General features: G+C 56.9%; 1 protein-coding gene across 1 annotated transcript; it reads left to right on the top strand.

Moving 5' to 3' along the window:
* The first annotated feature begins 539 nt into the window (after window positions 1-539).
* Window positions 540-16,493, top strand: INCENP (inner centromere protein). The gene is made up of 18 exons (XM_061451012.1): window positions 540-811; window positions 888-998; window positions 1,792-2,564; window positions 4,407-4,458; window positions 4,606-4,639; window positions 6,416-6,497; window positions 7,448-7,499; window positions 7,826-7,943; window positions 8,031-8,165; window positions 10,403-10,512; window positions 10,857-10,977; window positions 11,722-11,844; window positions 12,347-12,519; window positions 12,791-12,878; window positions 13,820-13,921; window positions 14,122-14,133; window positions 15,012-15,171; window positions 16,183-16,493. Exons 1-18 carry the CDS (start codon window positions 630-632, stop codon window positions 16,395-16,397), a joined length of 2,643 nt encoding a protein of 880 aa, XP_061306996.1. The 5' UTR covers window positions 540-629; the 3' UTR covers window positions 16,398-16,493.
* Window positions 16,494-17,430: the final 937 nt, after the last annotated feature.

The raw sequence follows: 17,430 nt of genomic DNA, 5'->3' as shown, positions 1-17,430 counted from the left end.
TCGGGACGGGACCTTCCGCGGGACGGGACCTTCCTCGGGACGGGACCTTCCTCGGGACGGGACCTTCCTCGGGACGGGACCTTCCGCGGGACGGGACCTTCCTCGGGACGGGACCTTCCGCGGGACGGGACCTTCCGCGGGACGGGACCTTCCGCGGGACGGGACCTTCCGCGGGACGGGACCTTCCGCGGGACGGGACCTTCCGCGGGACGGGACCTTCCGCGGGACGGACCAGACTCGCGCTGCCCACCGCTCCCCCGCACACACGGCTCCCAGCTGCAGCCTCCAGATCAACAGGGCCTCCACCAATCACAGCGCGCGGCTCCCCGCGACCTGGCTTCTCATTGGTTACTGCTCACGCCCATCACTACTCCGGAGTTAAAAGCCCGCAGCCTATTGGTCGCTCCTCCTAGCCCCGCCTTCCAGGCTGTGTGCCCCGCGGCAGTAAGGACTGTTGAGCAGAGCTGATTTTGAGCGCGCCCGTGTCGATGTAGCCAATAGGGAGGCCGGGCAGGGGGGCGGGCGCGGCGGTGATAGGCTGTCGCTGCCGTGACGCTGCGGGCAGGGGGCGGAGCTTGGTTTGAATTCGAGGCGGGCGGCGGGGCCGTTGTGGCGGCGGCTGAGGGACGATGGCGGCGGAGGCGGTGATGGTGGCGGCGGCCGAGCGGATGATGATGGCGGCGGCGGCGGGCACGGCGCTGCTGCCCACCATGTGCAACCAGCGGCTGGCCGAGCTCCTGCGGCAGGTGGACGACGTGGACCTGGTGTGGCTGGCGGAGATCCGCGAGGAGGCCGAGAGGATGTTCCAAAGGTAGCGGGGCCCCTGCCCGCCCGGGCCGCTGCCCCCCGCGCCCCGCGCTCATCCCGGCCCCGCTCTCCCCTTGCAGCCACTACAGCGACAAGCCCGAGCTGATGCCCAAGACGCCGTCGCAGAAGAGCCGGCAGCGGAGGAAGCGCCTGACGGCCCTGCAGGAGAACCAGGAGCCGAGCAGGAAGAGGTGCGGGGGGGATCGGCACCCCGAGACCCCGGCTGCGGCGCGGGGTCCGGTTCCGCGGCTTCCGGAAGGGGGGGAAGCGGCCGCAGGAGGCGGCTCGAAGGCGATGTCCTGCCCGCAGCGCTCCGCGGGTTAAAGGCCCGGCCCAGCGGCCTGAGAGCGCCGCGAGGGGCCAGCGGCTCCGATCTCTCTCTTTGTGTTTCCTCTTCCTGTCGTTATCTCGTGGAATCCCAGCCTGGTTTGGGTTGAAGGGACCTTAAAGCTCCTCCAGCTCCAACCCCAACCCCTTCCACTGGAGCAGCTTGCTCCAAGCCCCTGTGTCCAACCTGGCCTTGAGCACTGCCAGGGATGGGGCAGCCACAGCTTCTCTGGGCACCCTGTGCCAGCGCCTCAGCACCCTCCCAGGGAAGAGCTTCTGCCTAAGAGCTCATCTCAGTCTCCCCTCTGGCAGGTTCAAGCCATTCCCCTTGGCCTGTCCCTGCAGGCCCTTGTCCCAAGCCCCTCTCCAGGTTTCCTGGAGCCCCTTTGGGCACTGGAGCTGCTCTCAGGTTTCCCCTTCAGGAGCTTTCTCTTCTCTAGGCTGACCCAGCCCAGCTCTCTCAGTGAGAAAGAGCATTTCCATGGCTTTCTGTAGCCTCATAGGAAGTTCCACTTCCCTCTGGTTTTATTGGGCTTTCAGGGGTTCTCATCTTGGATGCTTTAGCTTTGTTTCTCTGCATGTTCCCTAAAGTGCATGGAAGGGCTTTGTTCTGTTTCTGAATCCAGTTGCAGTCTCACACAGTGTTTGTGTTGTTAGATTGTCCAGACGGAAGAACAGCAGTCTCAAACTGGTGTCCTCCACACGATATTCCCAACGGATCCAAAATAAAGAAAACCTGGAACTTGTCATGGCTGAGGCCAAAGACGCCTCCCCTCCTCGACGTGTGACAAGATCCCAGGTGGCACAGGCTAAAAGCTCCCAAGTCCTTCCCGAGACCCCTCCCGTCCGGCACGCACGCAGGAAGGCTCCCTCAGTGAAAGCTGATGCCAGCGATCCCATCAGTGCTGTGACACCGCTCCGGGAGAGAGCTCCCAAAGCAGCAGAGCAGCTCTCCTCACCCATCGTCCTGAGCTCTCAGGATGGTTCTCCCAAGGAAAGCAGTGCAGCCAAATCCCCCCCTGAGCCTGTGCCTGTAGCCTTCGAGCAGCTGCTCCCTTGTACCCCCGAAGCAAGCGGTGTGGGAGCAAGCGGGGCTGCCCCCGAGCCGAGGGCAGCGGAGGCGGCCGATGCTGCGGTCACTGTCAGTGAGCAGACCCGGCTGGAGGAGGCCGAGGACTCTGCTGGGGCCCAGCGGGGCCCTGAGAAGGCCTCCCCCCGGCACGTGAGGGACCCCCCCAGCACCCCGACGGGCTCCAGGCTGAGCCGTCACTCCGTGCGCAGGAGCCTCATGGGCAAAGCCTCCCTGATCCGCAGAACCTCCCTGGCAGAGAAGTACTCCCTGGCCAGCAGGAGGGAGAGCGTGCGCAGGAGCTCGGCCATCAAGAGGAAGGCGGCTCGGGCGTCGTCCGTGATCTCCAGCTCCATCGATGGTGAGTGTGAGCACCACCACTGAGCTTGCTTTGCGCCCTCCCTGCTCTCTTTGTTGGCCTGCTGCTGCCCACTGCCGAAGGAAAGCAATGTCACGGGCTAGGTCTGCCCTTTGGGTGTGCAGCTGATCTTCCTGGGGTGAAACATGGATGTGCTCTGGCTTCAAGAGACCGATGTGCCTAGGGAACCCAGTAACTTTGTGAACTCAGTTAAGCCTTGTAAATCATCTGGGAGAGCAGCTTTAAGGCTTCTTGGGTTCCTATGGTGGTGGCAGCTCCCAAAGCGGAGGAGGAAGATGGTGAAAGGGCTTTGTGGCTGCTGTGGGCTCTCCTGGGGGCCTGTGTGTTTCCTGGGGCATGAGGTGGCTGTCACAGGTTTGCTGCCTTTGGGCAGAGCCTGGCTGTAACTGCCAGAGCTGCTCTTGAGGAGGGAATGCTGAGGCTCAACGTGGTAAATGCATTGGAAGTCTTCCAGACTCACAGTGTGCAGTGGAGGCACCTCAGGAGAGGAGGCAGTGGGCACAGACTGATCTCAGTGCTCTCCTGTGGTGCTGGAATGTTGGGTTGGGTTTGGTGCTGGAGAGCAAGGGGCTGGGTAGAGGCTCTGGCTTTCCATGCCAAGGGAAAGATGTAGCTGGTAAATGCTGGCCTAGTGAATGGCTCCTGACATGCAGGGGATGCAAAAGAGCCTCTTCACCCAATTCGATGTTGGGGGTGGCTCTTTTGTGCAGCTGCTGTGAAAGGAGAACACACAGAGCTGAGATGATGCTGTGTAAGGTGTTGGTGTGCAGCTGAGTGGGGTTTGTGCCTTTCCTGAAGGGGTATCCCGCTTTGCTGCGGAAGAGGTACCCTGCTTTGCAGGGAAGGGTTTTCCACCCCAGTGTAGCTGCTCTGGGTGAGTACTCCTCCAGCACTAGAGCCCTGCAGCATCCTGGGGGGGTTTCCTGGGAGCAGGGCAGCCTGGAGCTCTGTGGTGTCTCGGAGCAGTGTTGAGGGTTCCCTGCGCAGTGAAGGCAGGTCCATGTGTCCAGATCTGGGATCCTGGGGGGGGTCAGGGGTTTATTTCTCCCCCTGTGCTGCTTGACACAATTCTGCCTGGTCAAAACATCTGGTACCAGGGACAGGAGCTGGGATGCTCCGGGCAGCTCTGGGTGAGCCCAGGGCACTCTGATGGATGGCAGAGTGTGAGTGTGTGTGTGTGTGTGTGTGTGTGTGTGTGTGCAGGGGGGTTCTCTGTGTGTCTGGGGGGTGCACATGCAGTGTGCGTGCATCGCGTGTGTGTGATAATGCACATGTGTGTGTGATGATGCACATGTGTGCGTGTGGCGTGTGCATGCACCCCACGTGTGTTTGTGCTTCCTTTGGTCTCGGGTGTGAGGGCTGTGCAAAGGCTGATCCTGGGGGCTCTGCAGTGGCTGAAGGCGCAGCAGCACCTTTGTAATGTGATGGAAATAGAGGAATAAAATAAAATAGATAAATAAAAATATAGCAAAGGTAATAAAAACCACCTGACGCAGCCTTTTCTGGCTGTGCTGGCACTTGGAGCTGCCCTTGAGCCAGCAGATGCTCCATGCAGGAAGCAGCACTCACCCTAAGTAACACTGGGTGTAACCACTGCTCCTGAGTCTGAGCCCAGCCCTTCTCAATGCAAGTGCTTAATGAGTGCTTTGAACTCCTCTGTCATTGAAACCACCTCCTCTCTTGCATTCCAATTGCTGCATTTTCTCTCTTGCTCTTGGGTGCAGTGTGTGCGTGACCCATAGGGGATAACCTCAGCCCCAAGGGCTGCTGACAGCCTTGGCCTGTGCCTGTCACAGCTCCGGTGTTTGTTTTCTTTCTCTGCAGTCTCCAGCTCTGGAGAGATACCAGAGGAAGAGGAAACGGTTCTCAAACCTGGGTGAGAATCCTTTATGTTCTTTCTTCATCCTTAATATCCCTCCTGGGGGACTTACGGTGTCATTTACTGCTTGCACGTATCAAGGGGCTTCCCCTTTCTCTGGTGGTATTAAATGCACCTGCCTTTTTTCTCTGTGTTTTCCCATAGGCCTTCTCCTGGACCATGCACCCCCTCCAAGCCGGTAAGATCTGAGCAGAGAAGTGTTTCTGTTTGGGTGGGTTCCTGAGAGGAACGTGTTGAACCCACCTTTATTTGTTACTGGGGAATCGTATCTGGCCCATGAGTGCCAAGGCTTGTTCTGGGCACCAGCACAGGCGTTTGGAGTAGGGTGCTACCAGCTCGGCTGCTTTCAAAGCTCTGACTGCAGAACGCCTTTGCCTCTGTCATGTTGCACAAGGGTTTAAAGTTGGGTTGGGGCCTACCAGTGCTGATGACCAGCCCTGGGATCGCTGGCGTTCCCAGGTGGGTCCTGCTTTCTGGCTCGTGCTGCTTCCATTCTGAATCTCTGCACGTAAAGCACCTTCTCACAGTCGAGGCAGCTGTTTTCAGGGGCAGGTTGTGCACTGTTTTCCTGTAGTTTTAAAGCTGCTTTTGACCAAGCTGTGAGGTGATTCACAGCTCTCACTTTGGCTTACGGCAACCACAGAAAGTTGTGAATCTCCTTCAGGTCAAAACATCCCTCCACGATTCCCTCCTTCCTCCTGAGGAGGAAATCCCAGGCTCATGTCGGGGTTTTGTCCAGAATCACCTCCAGTAAGCAAAGGCTGAATGAATGGAGCAGAGCTCTGTGGCCTTAAGCACTTGTATGAACAGGGACAGGCTTGTATGTGCCTTGGGGCTGTGCTGTCAGTGCAGCTGCAGCAGTTCCAATAAATCCTGGTTTTCCAGTGTCCCTGGATCTCTGGCTTGCCTGAGTTCCAGCTGAAGAACAGCTTAAAGTGAAAACATGGAGAAGGAAAGGAAAAACACAACCCACACCCAAGTGCACTGCAGGGCTGGGCCTTTTTGTTTCTGTACCTCGATAACCCATCAGTTCAGTGCAGTCCATGGAGAGTAGCAAGGTCTATCCTTGATCCTCACCTTTTATTTCTACACCCCTGCTGCTGGCAGCTTGCAGCTCAGCCTCTGTCACCGGTTACCTTGCCCCATCGACCCATCTGTCAGCATCTTCTTGGCAAAGCAGATGGGGTTTGGTTTCTGTCAGACTTCCTCTGGGAGCCGTGAGGATGTGGTGACTTGGAGCCTTCTCCAACCAGGCAGTGTCTTTGTCCATAGGAACAGCTGAAAACAGGACCAGGATGTTGCCACTTAAAGGGTAGATTCTCCTCAGGCCTGATCTTGAATTAATGAGTCCTTCTGTCAGGCTGTGAGATGCTTCCTGCACAGGATAAGAGCCGCCAGAAGCCTGTGGGGAGGATGAAGTTTCCTCTCTTCCCAACTCCTCGGTGTCTGCTGTGCTGCAGGCTGGCCAGTGTGGGGCTTAATGCTTGTGCTGCTGGCACAAGCAGAAGGCAAAAGCCGTTCCCTGCTGCTGCAGGCACATAACCCATCAGTGCAGCACTTGTGTAAGCCTGAGAGCAGTGAATAGCACCCAGAGAAACCCAGGACATGAGTAGTTTGTCTCTGCTGTCTCCTGTCTGTCCATTCACCAGGAGAACTGTGACTGCCAGGATCCTGCATGCTGCTGACTGTGCCAGTGTCTGAGTTTGTTCAGTTTAGGGGGTTCTTCCCCTGTTGCAGACACTTGGGTCTGTCAGTGTCTGTGCTCCCAGTGGTGACACAACATCCAAGATGCTGTCCCGAGCTGTTTTCACAGCTGGAGCTCAGGGCTTTGCCCGGGTGCCAGTGCCAGCTGCATCCTCTGCAGGCAGCGTCCCTGTCGGTGACAGCAGGGCTTGAAGCAGGAACTGGCTGTGTCTGGGTGAGTTGTGCTCAATCCCCTTTGCTTTTCCTGCAGGATCAACAGAGTCTCCAGATGTCGCTGTGCTCTCACTCCGGCAACAGGAGCAAGAGGCTGCAGGAGGGCACGAGCAGTAACGGTACCCGCAGGAGGGCTGGGGCAGAGCCCTGGGCAGTCTCAACACTTGGCTGCCCAGCTTGAGAGCCTGACCTGACCTTTGAGGAGTGAGGGTTTGCTTCAGGAGAGGAGCAGTTTGGAAGTTCTGTGCCTCTTGAGTTATTTTCCACCCTGGGGAGCACATGGAGACAGATGTAGTGAGGGACGAGGGCTGTGTGCTGCGGGGCATGGGAGGCCTGCTTGAACCATGTTTCTGAAGCAAGTGGTTGCTCTGTGTCTGGAGCTGCTGGAGCGAGTCCAGAGGAGCCCACGGAGCTGCTGCGAGGGCTGGAGCAGCTCTGCTCTGGAGCCAGGCTGAGAGAGCTGGGCTGGGGCAGCCTGGACAAGAGAAGGCTCCTGAAGGGGAGACCTGAGAGCAGCTCCAGTGCCTAAAGGAAACCTGGAGAGGGGCTTGGGACAAGGGCCTGTAGGGACAGGCCAAGGGGAATGGCTTGAACCTGCCAGAGGGGAGACTGAGATGAGCTCTTAGGCAGAAGCTCTTCCCTGGGAGGGTGCTGAGGCGCTGGCACAGGGTGCCCAGAGAAACTGTGGCTGCCCCATCCCTGGCAGTGCTCGAGGCCAGGTTGGACACAGGGGCTTGGAGCAAGCTGCTCCAGTGGAAGGGGTCCCTGCCCGTGGCAGGGGTTGGAGTTGGAGGAGCTTTAAGGTCCCTTCCAACTCAAACCAGGCTGGGATTCTGTGACCTGGGCAGTGTTTGTGCAAGCTGTAACGTGGGTTACTCTAGGTGTCTAGACGTGTCTAGGTTTGAAGGGTGCTGTGTGCTGCTTGCTGAAGCAGGGAAGCTCGTGCTGTGCAGGACTTGTGGCAGGCTGTTTTGCTGTACAGTGGCTGCTGAATCCCATCTGCTTTCAGAGCTCTGTGGAAGGGGTATTTTTCTGCTAGAACTAACAATGTAATGATGTTTTCTTTCAGAAAGCAACTTAAATAAGAGTGGGGAGGCCCAGCAACCGCCCCAGAGCGCCAGGTACGTTTGCATCATTCCAGTCAGGACGTGCCTTGGGAGATCCATAGCCCAGTTCAAAGCAGGTTCAACACTGAAACGTTGCTCAATGGCTTCAGTGTCTTATGGCTGTGGGGCTCTTGCAGTAGGCTTTCTCTGCCTCCAGGAAAGGGGGATTTAATCTGCATCTTATTTAAGTTGTACCTTCCGTCATGTGGGGAATCTTCTCTTGGATGACTCCTTGTGCATAGCCAGGGGGATGGAAGCTAGGGTAGTTTTATGGCCTCTTTCACACCTGGCTTTGAGACAATGGAGGATTTGCCACGGACGATGCTGTGGTTTTCTCCCAGGAGAAAGCCAAGCTACAAGAGAGCTGTGGATGAGCGCTACGACCAGCAGCAAGCAGAAGAGGGAGGGCTTTCTCCTCTGAGAAGGAAGTCCCCGTCCCCAACCTTCCCAGCCAGCAAAGTAAGAGCTCTGCTCCCCTGATGTAACTGCCCCGGGTCCTGCTCCCCCTCCGCCTCCTGAGGGTCCTCCCTGGCATTCCTCCCACAGGTTGTGCGGCCGTTCAAGACGTTCCTGCACACTGTGCAGAAGAACCAGCTGCTCATGACACCGTGCTCTGTGGGGAGGAATGGGGTCATCAAGTCCTTCATCAAGCACAACACCCCTCTGCGCGCCGATCCCAAGGTAAGCAAAGCTCCTGGAAGCTGGGATGTGATGGTCTGATGGGTGTCAGCTGATGTGAAAAGAAACTTTTTGACCCATCTTAAACAGCAGCCTCTGGTTACTTTACACTTACATGAAGTACACAAGACTGTGCTTAGTCAGCTTGCTAAAGGGCTCTAATTTGGACTCTGGGCTTTGTTGCTGTACCATTGCCCTGTGGTATTAGCTAGTAAGTGAGGAATGAAAACAGGGAAACGAAAATCAAGGGGATTTTGAATGCTGCAGTGGAGGTGTGTCTACAACCGAAGTCTCACGTCCAAAGTCTCCTTTCTAGGACTGTTCTGACAAATGTCTGAGCAAATGCCTCAAATCCAAACTGCTGATGGTCTGAGCCGTTTCAGACCTTTGAAGCAGGAAGAAGCAGGTCTCCTGAATGGGAGGCTGCTGGGTCAGAGGGACGAGTGTGCCAGTGTCCAAGTCCAGTGGGCATCAACATTAATGTTGTGTGACTGTTGCAACCAGCGGAGACAAATCCACTCCTGTGCTGTTTGCAGCTGGTGCCTTTGCCCTGCGCACACCACAGTGATGTTCTCAGCATCACAGAGGGAGCCCCGTGCACCAAACAGAGCAGTTGTTTGGGTGGATGGGATCTGAGATCTGCTTCTAGATTTCCAAAGGGAGTTTTCACAGGACAGTTTGGTCCTAAATCATGATGGTTTAATTACATGGGCTGGACTTGCGGGAGGAATACTGCCTGCATCCACCCCTGATGGGCAGCCCTCGCTCTTCCTTACCTGCTTTTAACTGGGAAGAGAAGTCAGTGTACAAGGTACAAGGGTGTAGCTTCACAGATGCACCTAGGGCCATGTTGAGCACAGGCTGCTCATACTGCTGATACCCAGCATGTTTTCACTTGCAGGAGAGTGGGGAGAGAGAGGAGGGCATCCTGCAGGAACTGGTTTTCCTGCATCCAGCTTGTTTCTGGCAACCTGATACCAGAACCTTTTTGTTGCTTAAAGGTGTCAGGGTTGTGCTGCTGAGAGTCCTGCTGTGCTGCAGCAGAGAGGAGAGGTCTGTCAGCAGGGATTAGAGCAGGACTCCATCCTCAGCCTCATGGTGCTCCTCCTGATGCTGGTGTCTGTGCTGGCAGTGGTGCTAATGGGACGGGAGGGGATCTTCTGGCCAGTTTGTCCTGGATGTTCTATTTCAGGTTTCATTCCAGCACAGGCAGCTTCCCCTCAGGACTTTTTCCATGCGGGAGCCAGATGTAACTAAACAGCACCAGAGCAGGAAGATACAAGCATTAGTTTCAAATCAGCCAGCTCAGATGCTAATAGCACCAATCACTCACAGCGTGGAGCCCAGCACAAGGCAATCACTTGAACCTTTCACCGAGCTTATCAGTGGCTTTGTGCTGAGACCAGGCCTGTTGTAATTGGGCATCTGCAGTATCAAATCTGGCATTAAATTAGTTTATCTCGGTCTGCTTGCTGTACTGGACTGATGGCTGGATCGTGTTCTTCTAATGAGGGTGTTCTTAGGCTCAGTTAGCTGGACTGCTTAGCAGAAGGACAGGAATGCCCTGGGTTTGCCTGCCTGACAGGTGGGGCTTGAAAGGAGCTGTGAGCACTCCAGCTGGTGGTGGTTCACCATGAGAGGAAGCTTTGTGGGAGGCAGGGACAGCACCGGAGCTCTGACTTGGGGCAAGCAAGGTGTTTCCTAGAGCAGGCTCTGTCCCAGCACGCTGCAGGGAGTTGGCAGCACTGCCAAGCACCAGCACTGCCAAGCATCAGCACTGCTTTTCTGGTGGTTACCAGCACAAGCCTCAGTGCTGGCTGCCTGCAGTCCCTGGGGAAGCTGCCTGCAGTCCCTGGGGAAGCTGCCTGCAGTCCCTGGGGAAGCTGCCTGCAGTCCCTGGGGAAGCTGCCTGCAGTCCTTGGGGAAGCTGCCTGCAGTCCCTGGGGAAGCTGCCTGCAGTCCCTGCGGAAGCTGCCTGGCCTTCAGGAGCTGATGCTTCTTTTTCAGCTTCCCAGCTTCTCCGAGATTAACACCACAGCCTTGTTTTCCATTGCATCTGTTCCCAAGCGCACATGACCACATCACTGGCTACCTGGGCTCTGCTCCGGGGTTGCTGGCAGCATCCTTGGGTTCTGGCTGCAGTTCCTTGGTGTTATCTCCAGGCCCTTGCTTAACCTGGGCAAGGTGAGGTAGAAAGCAGCTCTGTCACAGGAGTATAATCTCATTTCACTCCACCTCAGGAAAAGGAGAGGCAGAAGCTGGAGACTCTGAGGAAGAAGCAGCAGGCTGAGCAGCTGAGGAAACAGAAGCTGGAGGAGGAAAAGAAACGGCGACTGGAAGAGGCCAAGCTGTGAGTGTTGGCTTTCTGCCCTGGCCGGGCTGCTCCCTGCGCCTGCAGGGCCCCAGGGCCAGGTCTCTCCTCCTGCACACACCGTGCAGGCAGCACAAGTTGCCTCGCTCTGCCTCCACAAAGTGTTTGCTCTTTTCTCCACTGGGAGGGCTAACGACAAGTGAAACCATCCTGGCCGCTGCTTCTTGTCTCAGGTCCTCGGTCTTGGGGCTTAAAAGTACCCCTGGTGTTTAATGGTGCCGTATGAAGGCCCTGCTGCCCCCGAGCCGTGTCTGTGGGCTCGTGTGTGTGTAAGGAGCTCCGGTGGCTGGGCTGCAGGGCTGAGCCTGGGCTGTGTCCCGCAGGAAGCGCGAGGAGCGCCTGCGGAAGGTGCTGCAGGCCCGGGAGCGGGCAGAGCAGATGGAGGAGGAGAGGAAGAGGCGGATTGAGCAGAAGATAGCTCTGTTTGATGAGAAGACAGAGAAGGTAAGGCCCAGCGCACTGCAGAGTTCACTGGGGAGCACAGATGCTCTGCTGAGTGAGGTGATGCCATGCAAATGTGCCTTGTGGAGAGAGAGGAGCTGAGGCTGCTTGAGATCCAGAGAATGAGCTGGAGAATAGTGGGATAAAGAACGTTCCAGAAGCTGGGTGATTGAGTGGCTGCCTTGTCGTGGATACAGCAGCTGAAACCCTGATTTTCCAGAACTGTGATTCTCTAAATGGGCTTCATTAAGGCTCCGTTAGATGAGAGAACTTCCAGTAGCTAAAGCAGACTAATGGCCGTGAGGCTTGGTCTTGAAGCTGTTCTCTCATCTGACTAATAGAGGAAGAGGTGAAAATAAACCACTTCCTCCAGCCCCTCTCTGGGGTCTGAGACTTTGAGGCAATTTGCACATGCAAGCAGAGCAGTCCTTTGTCTGCTTCAATTATCTCCATCTGCTTTTCCTATTCACGGTTCTGAGAATACGTTGTGATGGCTTTTGTGGTATGAGGTGTAGAATGCGATACCCCAGCTCTTCCTGTGGCCATGGAAAAGGTCATTGCCCCAAGTATTGCCCTTTCAAATCAAGTGCAGGTCCCATTGGCTCCTGGTGGCAAAGGAAGAAGCTTTGGCCCCCTGAGGGGATGGGAGCTCTGCATCCTGCTGTGGTGCTCCCCAGGGACAGGGCAGTCTCACCCAAGGCCGGGTGCTCAGCTGGCTCCGTGTGTCTGTGTGTGTTTGTGTTGTAGGTGCGGGAGGAAAGGCTGGCAGAGGAGAAGATCAAAAAGAAAGCAGCTGCCAGGAAGATGGAGGAGGCAGAGGCCCGGCGAAGGCAGGAGGAGGAGGCCAGGAGACAGCGAGCCCTGCAGCAGGTCTGTGCTGGAGCCCCTCGTCCTGGTGCAGGTGGAATGGCCACAGCCCCTGCAACAGGAGGGCTAACAAGAGCCAGCTGAGTGCAGATCAGGGAGGTGCAGAGCCTCTGTCCTGGAAGCCCTCCACGGTGTTGTGCTTCCCACCTTTCCTGCCAGGGTGCTGTGAGCTGTCAGTGGTGACCCAGGTTCCTTCTCCAGTTCTGGACAGTCTCACTAAAGACCCTAATTTGTGATTGACAGGATGAAGATCTCTGCACTAGAAACCTGTGTCCCAGAGATGGGGCTGTGGTGGCCACCAGGCCCTTTGGGGTCCACTGTGGGCAGGGAGAGGCCAACACTGAAATAGCACCTCCCTTGAAAGCACTTGGGACTTCAGCCCCAAGTTGTTTCCCCACTGTGCAGCAATAGGAACTGGAGGCTCTGGGTTGAATAAGTTGCTCCTGCTCCTTTGTGCCAGAGCCAGTTCCTGTACACTGAGTAACTGCCTTGTTGGGCTTACCAGGAGGAGGAGGAACGTCGGCACAAAGAGCTAATGCAGAAGAGGAAGGAAGAGGAGCAGGAACGTGCCAGGAAGATTGCTGAGCAGAGACAGGCAGAACAGGAGAGGGAAAAGCAGTTGGCTGCAGAGAGAGAGCTGGAGAGGAAGAAGGAACAGGAGAGGATCCAGGCAGAAAAGTAAGACAACATCCACTCACGCACTGAATTCTGTGCTGGGGCTTTGAACAGCAGCAGGAACAGAGACACACTCGGGCAGTGAAGAGCTACTTTGTGCTCGCAGCACGATGTCCTGGTCCTGAGCTGCCAGAAGACATTCTGGGCTCAGTAATGCAGGAGCTCTGGTGGGAGCGCCCTGAAAAGCTGTGAGGAACCAAGGGGTTGGTGCAGGCTCGGGATGAGAGCGTGCCCCGGCCTGGTTGTGAGGGTAATGCTCTGCTTTGGCCCTCAGGCTCCGGGAGCAGGAGAAGGCTGCCCGCCTGAAGAAGGAGGTGCTGGCTGCTAAACTGAGACTCCAGAAGGAGCTGGAGAAGAAAGAAGTAAGTGCTCCCTCGCTGTGGATGGGCAGAGCCACGTGGATCTGACTGCAGGAGCTGTTCCTGCTGGGGGCAGCTCAGCTGTGCAGCTATTGAGAACCCTGATGGGTGCTGTGGCCCTACTGCATTTGAGCTGGGCAAAGATGTCCCCCCGTCCCTCTGGGAGGCAGGCTGGCTCTCTTTGCATGGCATCACTGCTGGAGGAAAGGACAGGTGACACACACTGAACCGAAGGGAGGTTCTCAGCTTGTGTGTGCTGGGTGCATCTGTACCTCTCTTGGTAGCAAACAGTAACTGATGCCAGGCTCTCCAGAAGCTCCACCTCTGCTTCGTGTTTGTGCCACCCTCAGCAGAGCACAGGAGCAACCTCTGCCAGGTCTTCTGCAGCCCTGGGGCCAGCCCTCAGTAACTGAGCAGGAGGGTTTGCCTGGTGGTGAAGGGGCAGTGCTGGTGCCTTGGCTGAGATCCCTGCTGCTGAGATCCCATCTCAGTCTCCCCTCTGGCAGGTTCAAGCCATTCCTCTTGGCCTATCCCCACAGGCCCTTGGCCAAAGCCCCTCTCCAGGTTTCCTGTGGCCCCTTTAGGTATTGAAAAACTCCCCTGTAGCACAGATGGCAGCTGCTGTCAGTGCTGATACCCCGAAGACACAATTGGTGCAAAGCTCCTCAAAGCATGAGGTCACTGTTGTCAGAGGAAGGCAGCTCCTGCTCTGAAGTGGGAGTGTTGCTCTGTTTGTGCCACTTGCCGAGGAAAGCTCGGACCTCTGTGTTGGTTGTTTGCTGTCTGCTCCGTGCTCAACGTGCTCCTGAGCATCACCAGGGCAGAGACTTGCACTGAAATGCTTGGATATTCTTTTGGATATCAGAAATAATGCCCCCCCGGGTTAAGAGCATGGCTTGCTTGGTGCCTGGCTGCTTGGCTGACTTGTGGTGTTGGCTTCCCAGCAGGAAGAGCAGAGGCTGGCGGAGATGAAGAGGCAGGAGCAAGAACAGAAGAAGCTGGCAGAGAAGCAGCAGTCTGGCAAGGCAGCCCTAACACAGCAGCAGGTAACTCTGCTCCCCAGTGAGATTCCTTGTGGGATGACAGCAGGGAAGGAGCCCAGCCCTGACACTGCTCCAAGCACTTTGACCCTCTGCTTTTCCTGTCCCCTTTCGGTAGCAAAGGGATTCTGTAAACTGCTTTCCTGGTCACCTGAGGTTGACTCCTGCTGGTGTTGAGCATTTAAGTGGCTTTTGGGGAGTGAAAGGAGGGAAGGGAAGCAGCGGCAAGCGGTCCCCAGGGCTTCCCTGTCGGGATGAGGCAGCGGCTGTTGCGGTTTGCTGCTCCTGAAACCCTGAGCGAGCTGCGCAGGCAGAAGGAAGGGAGAGGATGGGAGTGGGTTTGCTGCTGAGGTTCAAGGTTGAAACCAGCCACGGGGTGGCAGCAGAGGCTGGGGAATAGCCTTGGGCTGGGGCCCTGCTGATGGACCCGGGGCCAAACCCGCCGCTGAGCGCGGAGGCTTCCCCACTGAAACCAACCCCCTGGGTCTTTATCTCCTTGCAAAGCTCCGTGTTGTGACCTTAAATGCAAGCCCAGCAAATCTGAGTTAATGTGAATGGACAGAAAGTCATCAGGAGCCTCCTGGGGGGGAGGAAAGCTCAGCCCGACTCCAGAGACGTGTCTCATGGGTGGTGAACCTTCGCCACCTGCATTTCTCAGTAATGCTCTCCCCATAAAAACGACAGCAGCTTGTCCCCCGCTTTGCAGGCGGGTTCTCCATGTGGTCATAACCAGTCATAGTGTTAAAGCTCAGAAGCTGCAGAGCATTGAGGGCCCACGGCTCAGCTCCAGCTCTGAGGATGTAACAGCTCCCTTCAAGCCTTGATTGAATGGAAGGGAACTTGGGTATATTGGAAGCATCCGTAGCCGGTGTGGTCACGTCCCACAGGGCTGATGGAGCAGCCTGGCCACACAGGAGGAGCAGTGCAATCCCTTCACTGCAGCAGGGCTTGGGGCGAGCTCTTGGTGAGAGCTTTGGAAGTGCCAGAGCCCAGGACTTGCAATTCCAGGGCAGCGCGGGGACACTGCGGTGTTTGCAGCGCCGGGAGCGATGCGGTGCTGCTGCTTCTGACAGCTGGGCACACGCTTGTCTTGCAGAACTCGCCTGCCTGCGCCTCCTACCAGATGACTCCACAGGGCCCCAAGTGTCCAAAGCCGCCCGTGGTGGCCTCGACCAGCTATGGGATGGATGTGAACAGTGATGACTCCACTGATGACGAAAGCCAGCCTCGCAAGCCCATCCCTGCCTGGGCCTCAAGTACGTGTTGGTACCTGTCCCAGAGCCTCCAAGCTTTGCTCCAGTGGGCAGTAAGAGCTGGTGTAAGAGCTGGAGCAGGTCCTCTTGGTGCATGCACTGGGTAAATGCAGTGGTCTCCAGCAGCATGGCTGGAGTGCAGAGCCAGGGGCTCTTCAGCCACGTGGGGATGATCTTACAGCAGTGTTGGGGAGCAAATGCTGTTTAAAACTGCCTTAAGGGGGCTGCTGGCTTGAAACGCATGACTGTGAGCTGCTGCTCTGGCCTTGAGCCCGCTTTGACATTGGTTTGGCTTTAAAAAGCAAAGTTCTGCCAGATGGCAGGGACCAGGATCCAGACTGGGGTTGTTCTGGTTCTGAAATGCTCAATGCCATGATGTCACCTACCCCAGTGTAACTGAGAACCCTGGAATGGTTTTGGGTTGTGTTGAAGAAACCTTAAAGCTGCTCCAACTCCTGCCACGGGCAGGGTCCCCTTCCACTGGAGCAGCTTGCTCCAAGCCCCTGTGTCCAACCTGGCCTTGAGCACTGCCAGGGATGGGGCAGCCACAGCTTCTCTGGGCACCCTGTGCCAGCGCCTCAGCACCCTCCCAGGGAAGAGCTTCTGCCTCAGAGCTCATCTCGGTCTCCCCTGTTTCAGTTTGAGCCTGCTCTGGGGACAGTACCGGTATGTGCATGGAGGGAGGGCTGCAGAGCCCTGTCTCTTGAAATCAATACACAATATTCCCTCTCCGAGGGACCTGTGGTGAATCTCTTGGCTTGAACTGGGGCCAGGATTTGATGGTGGTGCGGCCCTGGCACAGGCTGCCCAAAGAAGGCTGGACAGAGCCTTGGGCGACATGGGCTGGTGTGAGGTGTCCCTGGCCATGGCAGGGGGTGGGACTGGGTGATTTAAGCTCCTTCCAACCCAAACCCGGTTGGGATTCTGTGATTTCTCCTGTCTGTGCTCCGGGCTCGATGAGGGGGGGGTGAGCAGGGCCGCGAGGGCTTCAGCTCCCCCTGTGCCCCGCTGCAGGGAGCCAGCTGAACCAGGCCGTGCTGCAGCTCTACTACAACCCGCCCAGCGTGGACGCCGTGTTCGGGACGATGCCGAGCCTGCAGCTCCAGGACATCTTCTACAAGAGCAAACCCCGGTACCTGCGGCGCACGAGCTCCGCCGTCTGGAACTCCCCCCCCTTCCCGCGGGCCAAGCCTGTGCTGGGGCTGCCCTACAGCGTCAAGAAGTACTGAGGGGCCCAGGTATGTGCTGCCGGCTCGGAGGGGAGCAGGCTTCCTCGTCAGTCTGTAAATCTTTAGGTGTTAGCGTTGAATAAATGTCAGCTCTTACTGGGCCTCCTGCATTTCCTCTCTTAGGCAAAGCTGGAAGCTTTGGGGAGATGCGGCCTTGGAAGGATGCATCTCCCCTTACCTTTAACTTTGGGCTGGCAAAGACCTAGACCTTTAGGTCATGAGTGCATCACTTAAAGCTTCATGTGATGCTCCCCCCTTCAGCCAAGCAGGCCTGGTAGGAGCTGCCAGCGGCAGACAGAGGTTATGTGTCTGTCCTGTGGCTGAAGGCAGAGTTCTTGTGCAGCTCAGAGCCACTGCACCCGTCTGGGGTGAAGCCAGGGCACTGCTGGTGTTCTCCAGGAGGTACCGGAGTTCAGTGTCTCCAGGGGATACCACCAGGAGTGGCCTCCTCCATCCTTGCAAATTGCAAAGCTGTGGTGTGGTTTCATCTCCCAGCTGCACGCCAGCCCCCAAGAGCCATCACATGCATGAGCTGCACTGGTGCTGGTGGTGCTGAGGGTTCTATTGACCCCTCTTTAGGTGCTGGGACAGGTGGGACCCCGGTGTGCTCACATCACCAGGGGTGCCTGGGGTCCAGTACCAGGCTCAGTTAGAAACTGTACAAACGTTCTGATTGTTCCTCTGCTTGAAACCCCCACTCTGTGCCCAGGGTTTGGTGTCAGGGATGCTTTTAACCCCAATCCCTCTTTCCCTTCCCACCCCTTGGCTCTTTCCTTTGTTCAGCATCAAGGCTGGTTTTATTTCTCGGCCTTTCCGCACTTCTCCTCAGTGCAGTGCCAAAGGGGCTGTTCCAGAGCAATTTCCTCCCAACAGCAGCACAGCAGCTCCCGAGAGCACTTCCTCTTTCAGCCCGTGCTTGTACACGTGGCACAGACACGAGCTCCTGCACAGCAGGAGCAGGGGGGTAGGACAGCACCCGCTCCCTGGGGCAGCTGCAGGGCATCACTGCCTGCTGTGGAATTCTGCAGCCTCC

Source organism: Pezoporus flaviventris, unplaced genomic scaffold, assembly GCF_033815535.1.
Source record: "Pezoporus flaviventris isolate CSIRO_AGI_PZ_B2104156 unplaced genomic scaffold, CSIRO_AGI_Pfla_v1 ptg000012l, whole genome shotgun sequence".
Taxonomy (NCBI): Eukaryota; Metazoa; Chordata; class Aves; order Psittaciformes; family Psittacidae; genus Pezoporus; species Pezoporus flaviventris.
The sequence above is the reverse complement of the archived record's forward strand: the minus strand, read 5'-3'. Positions and strand labels throughout refer to the sequence as shown.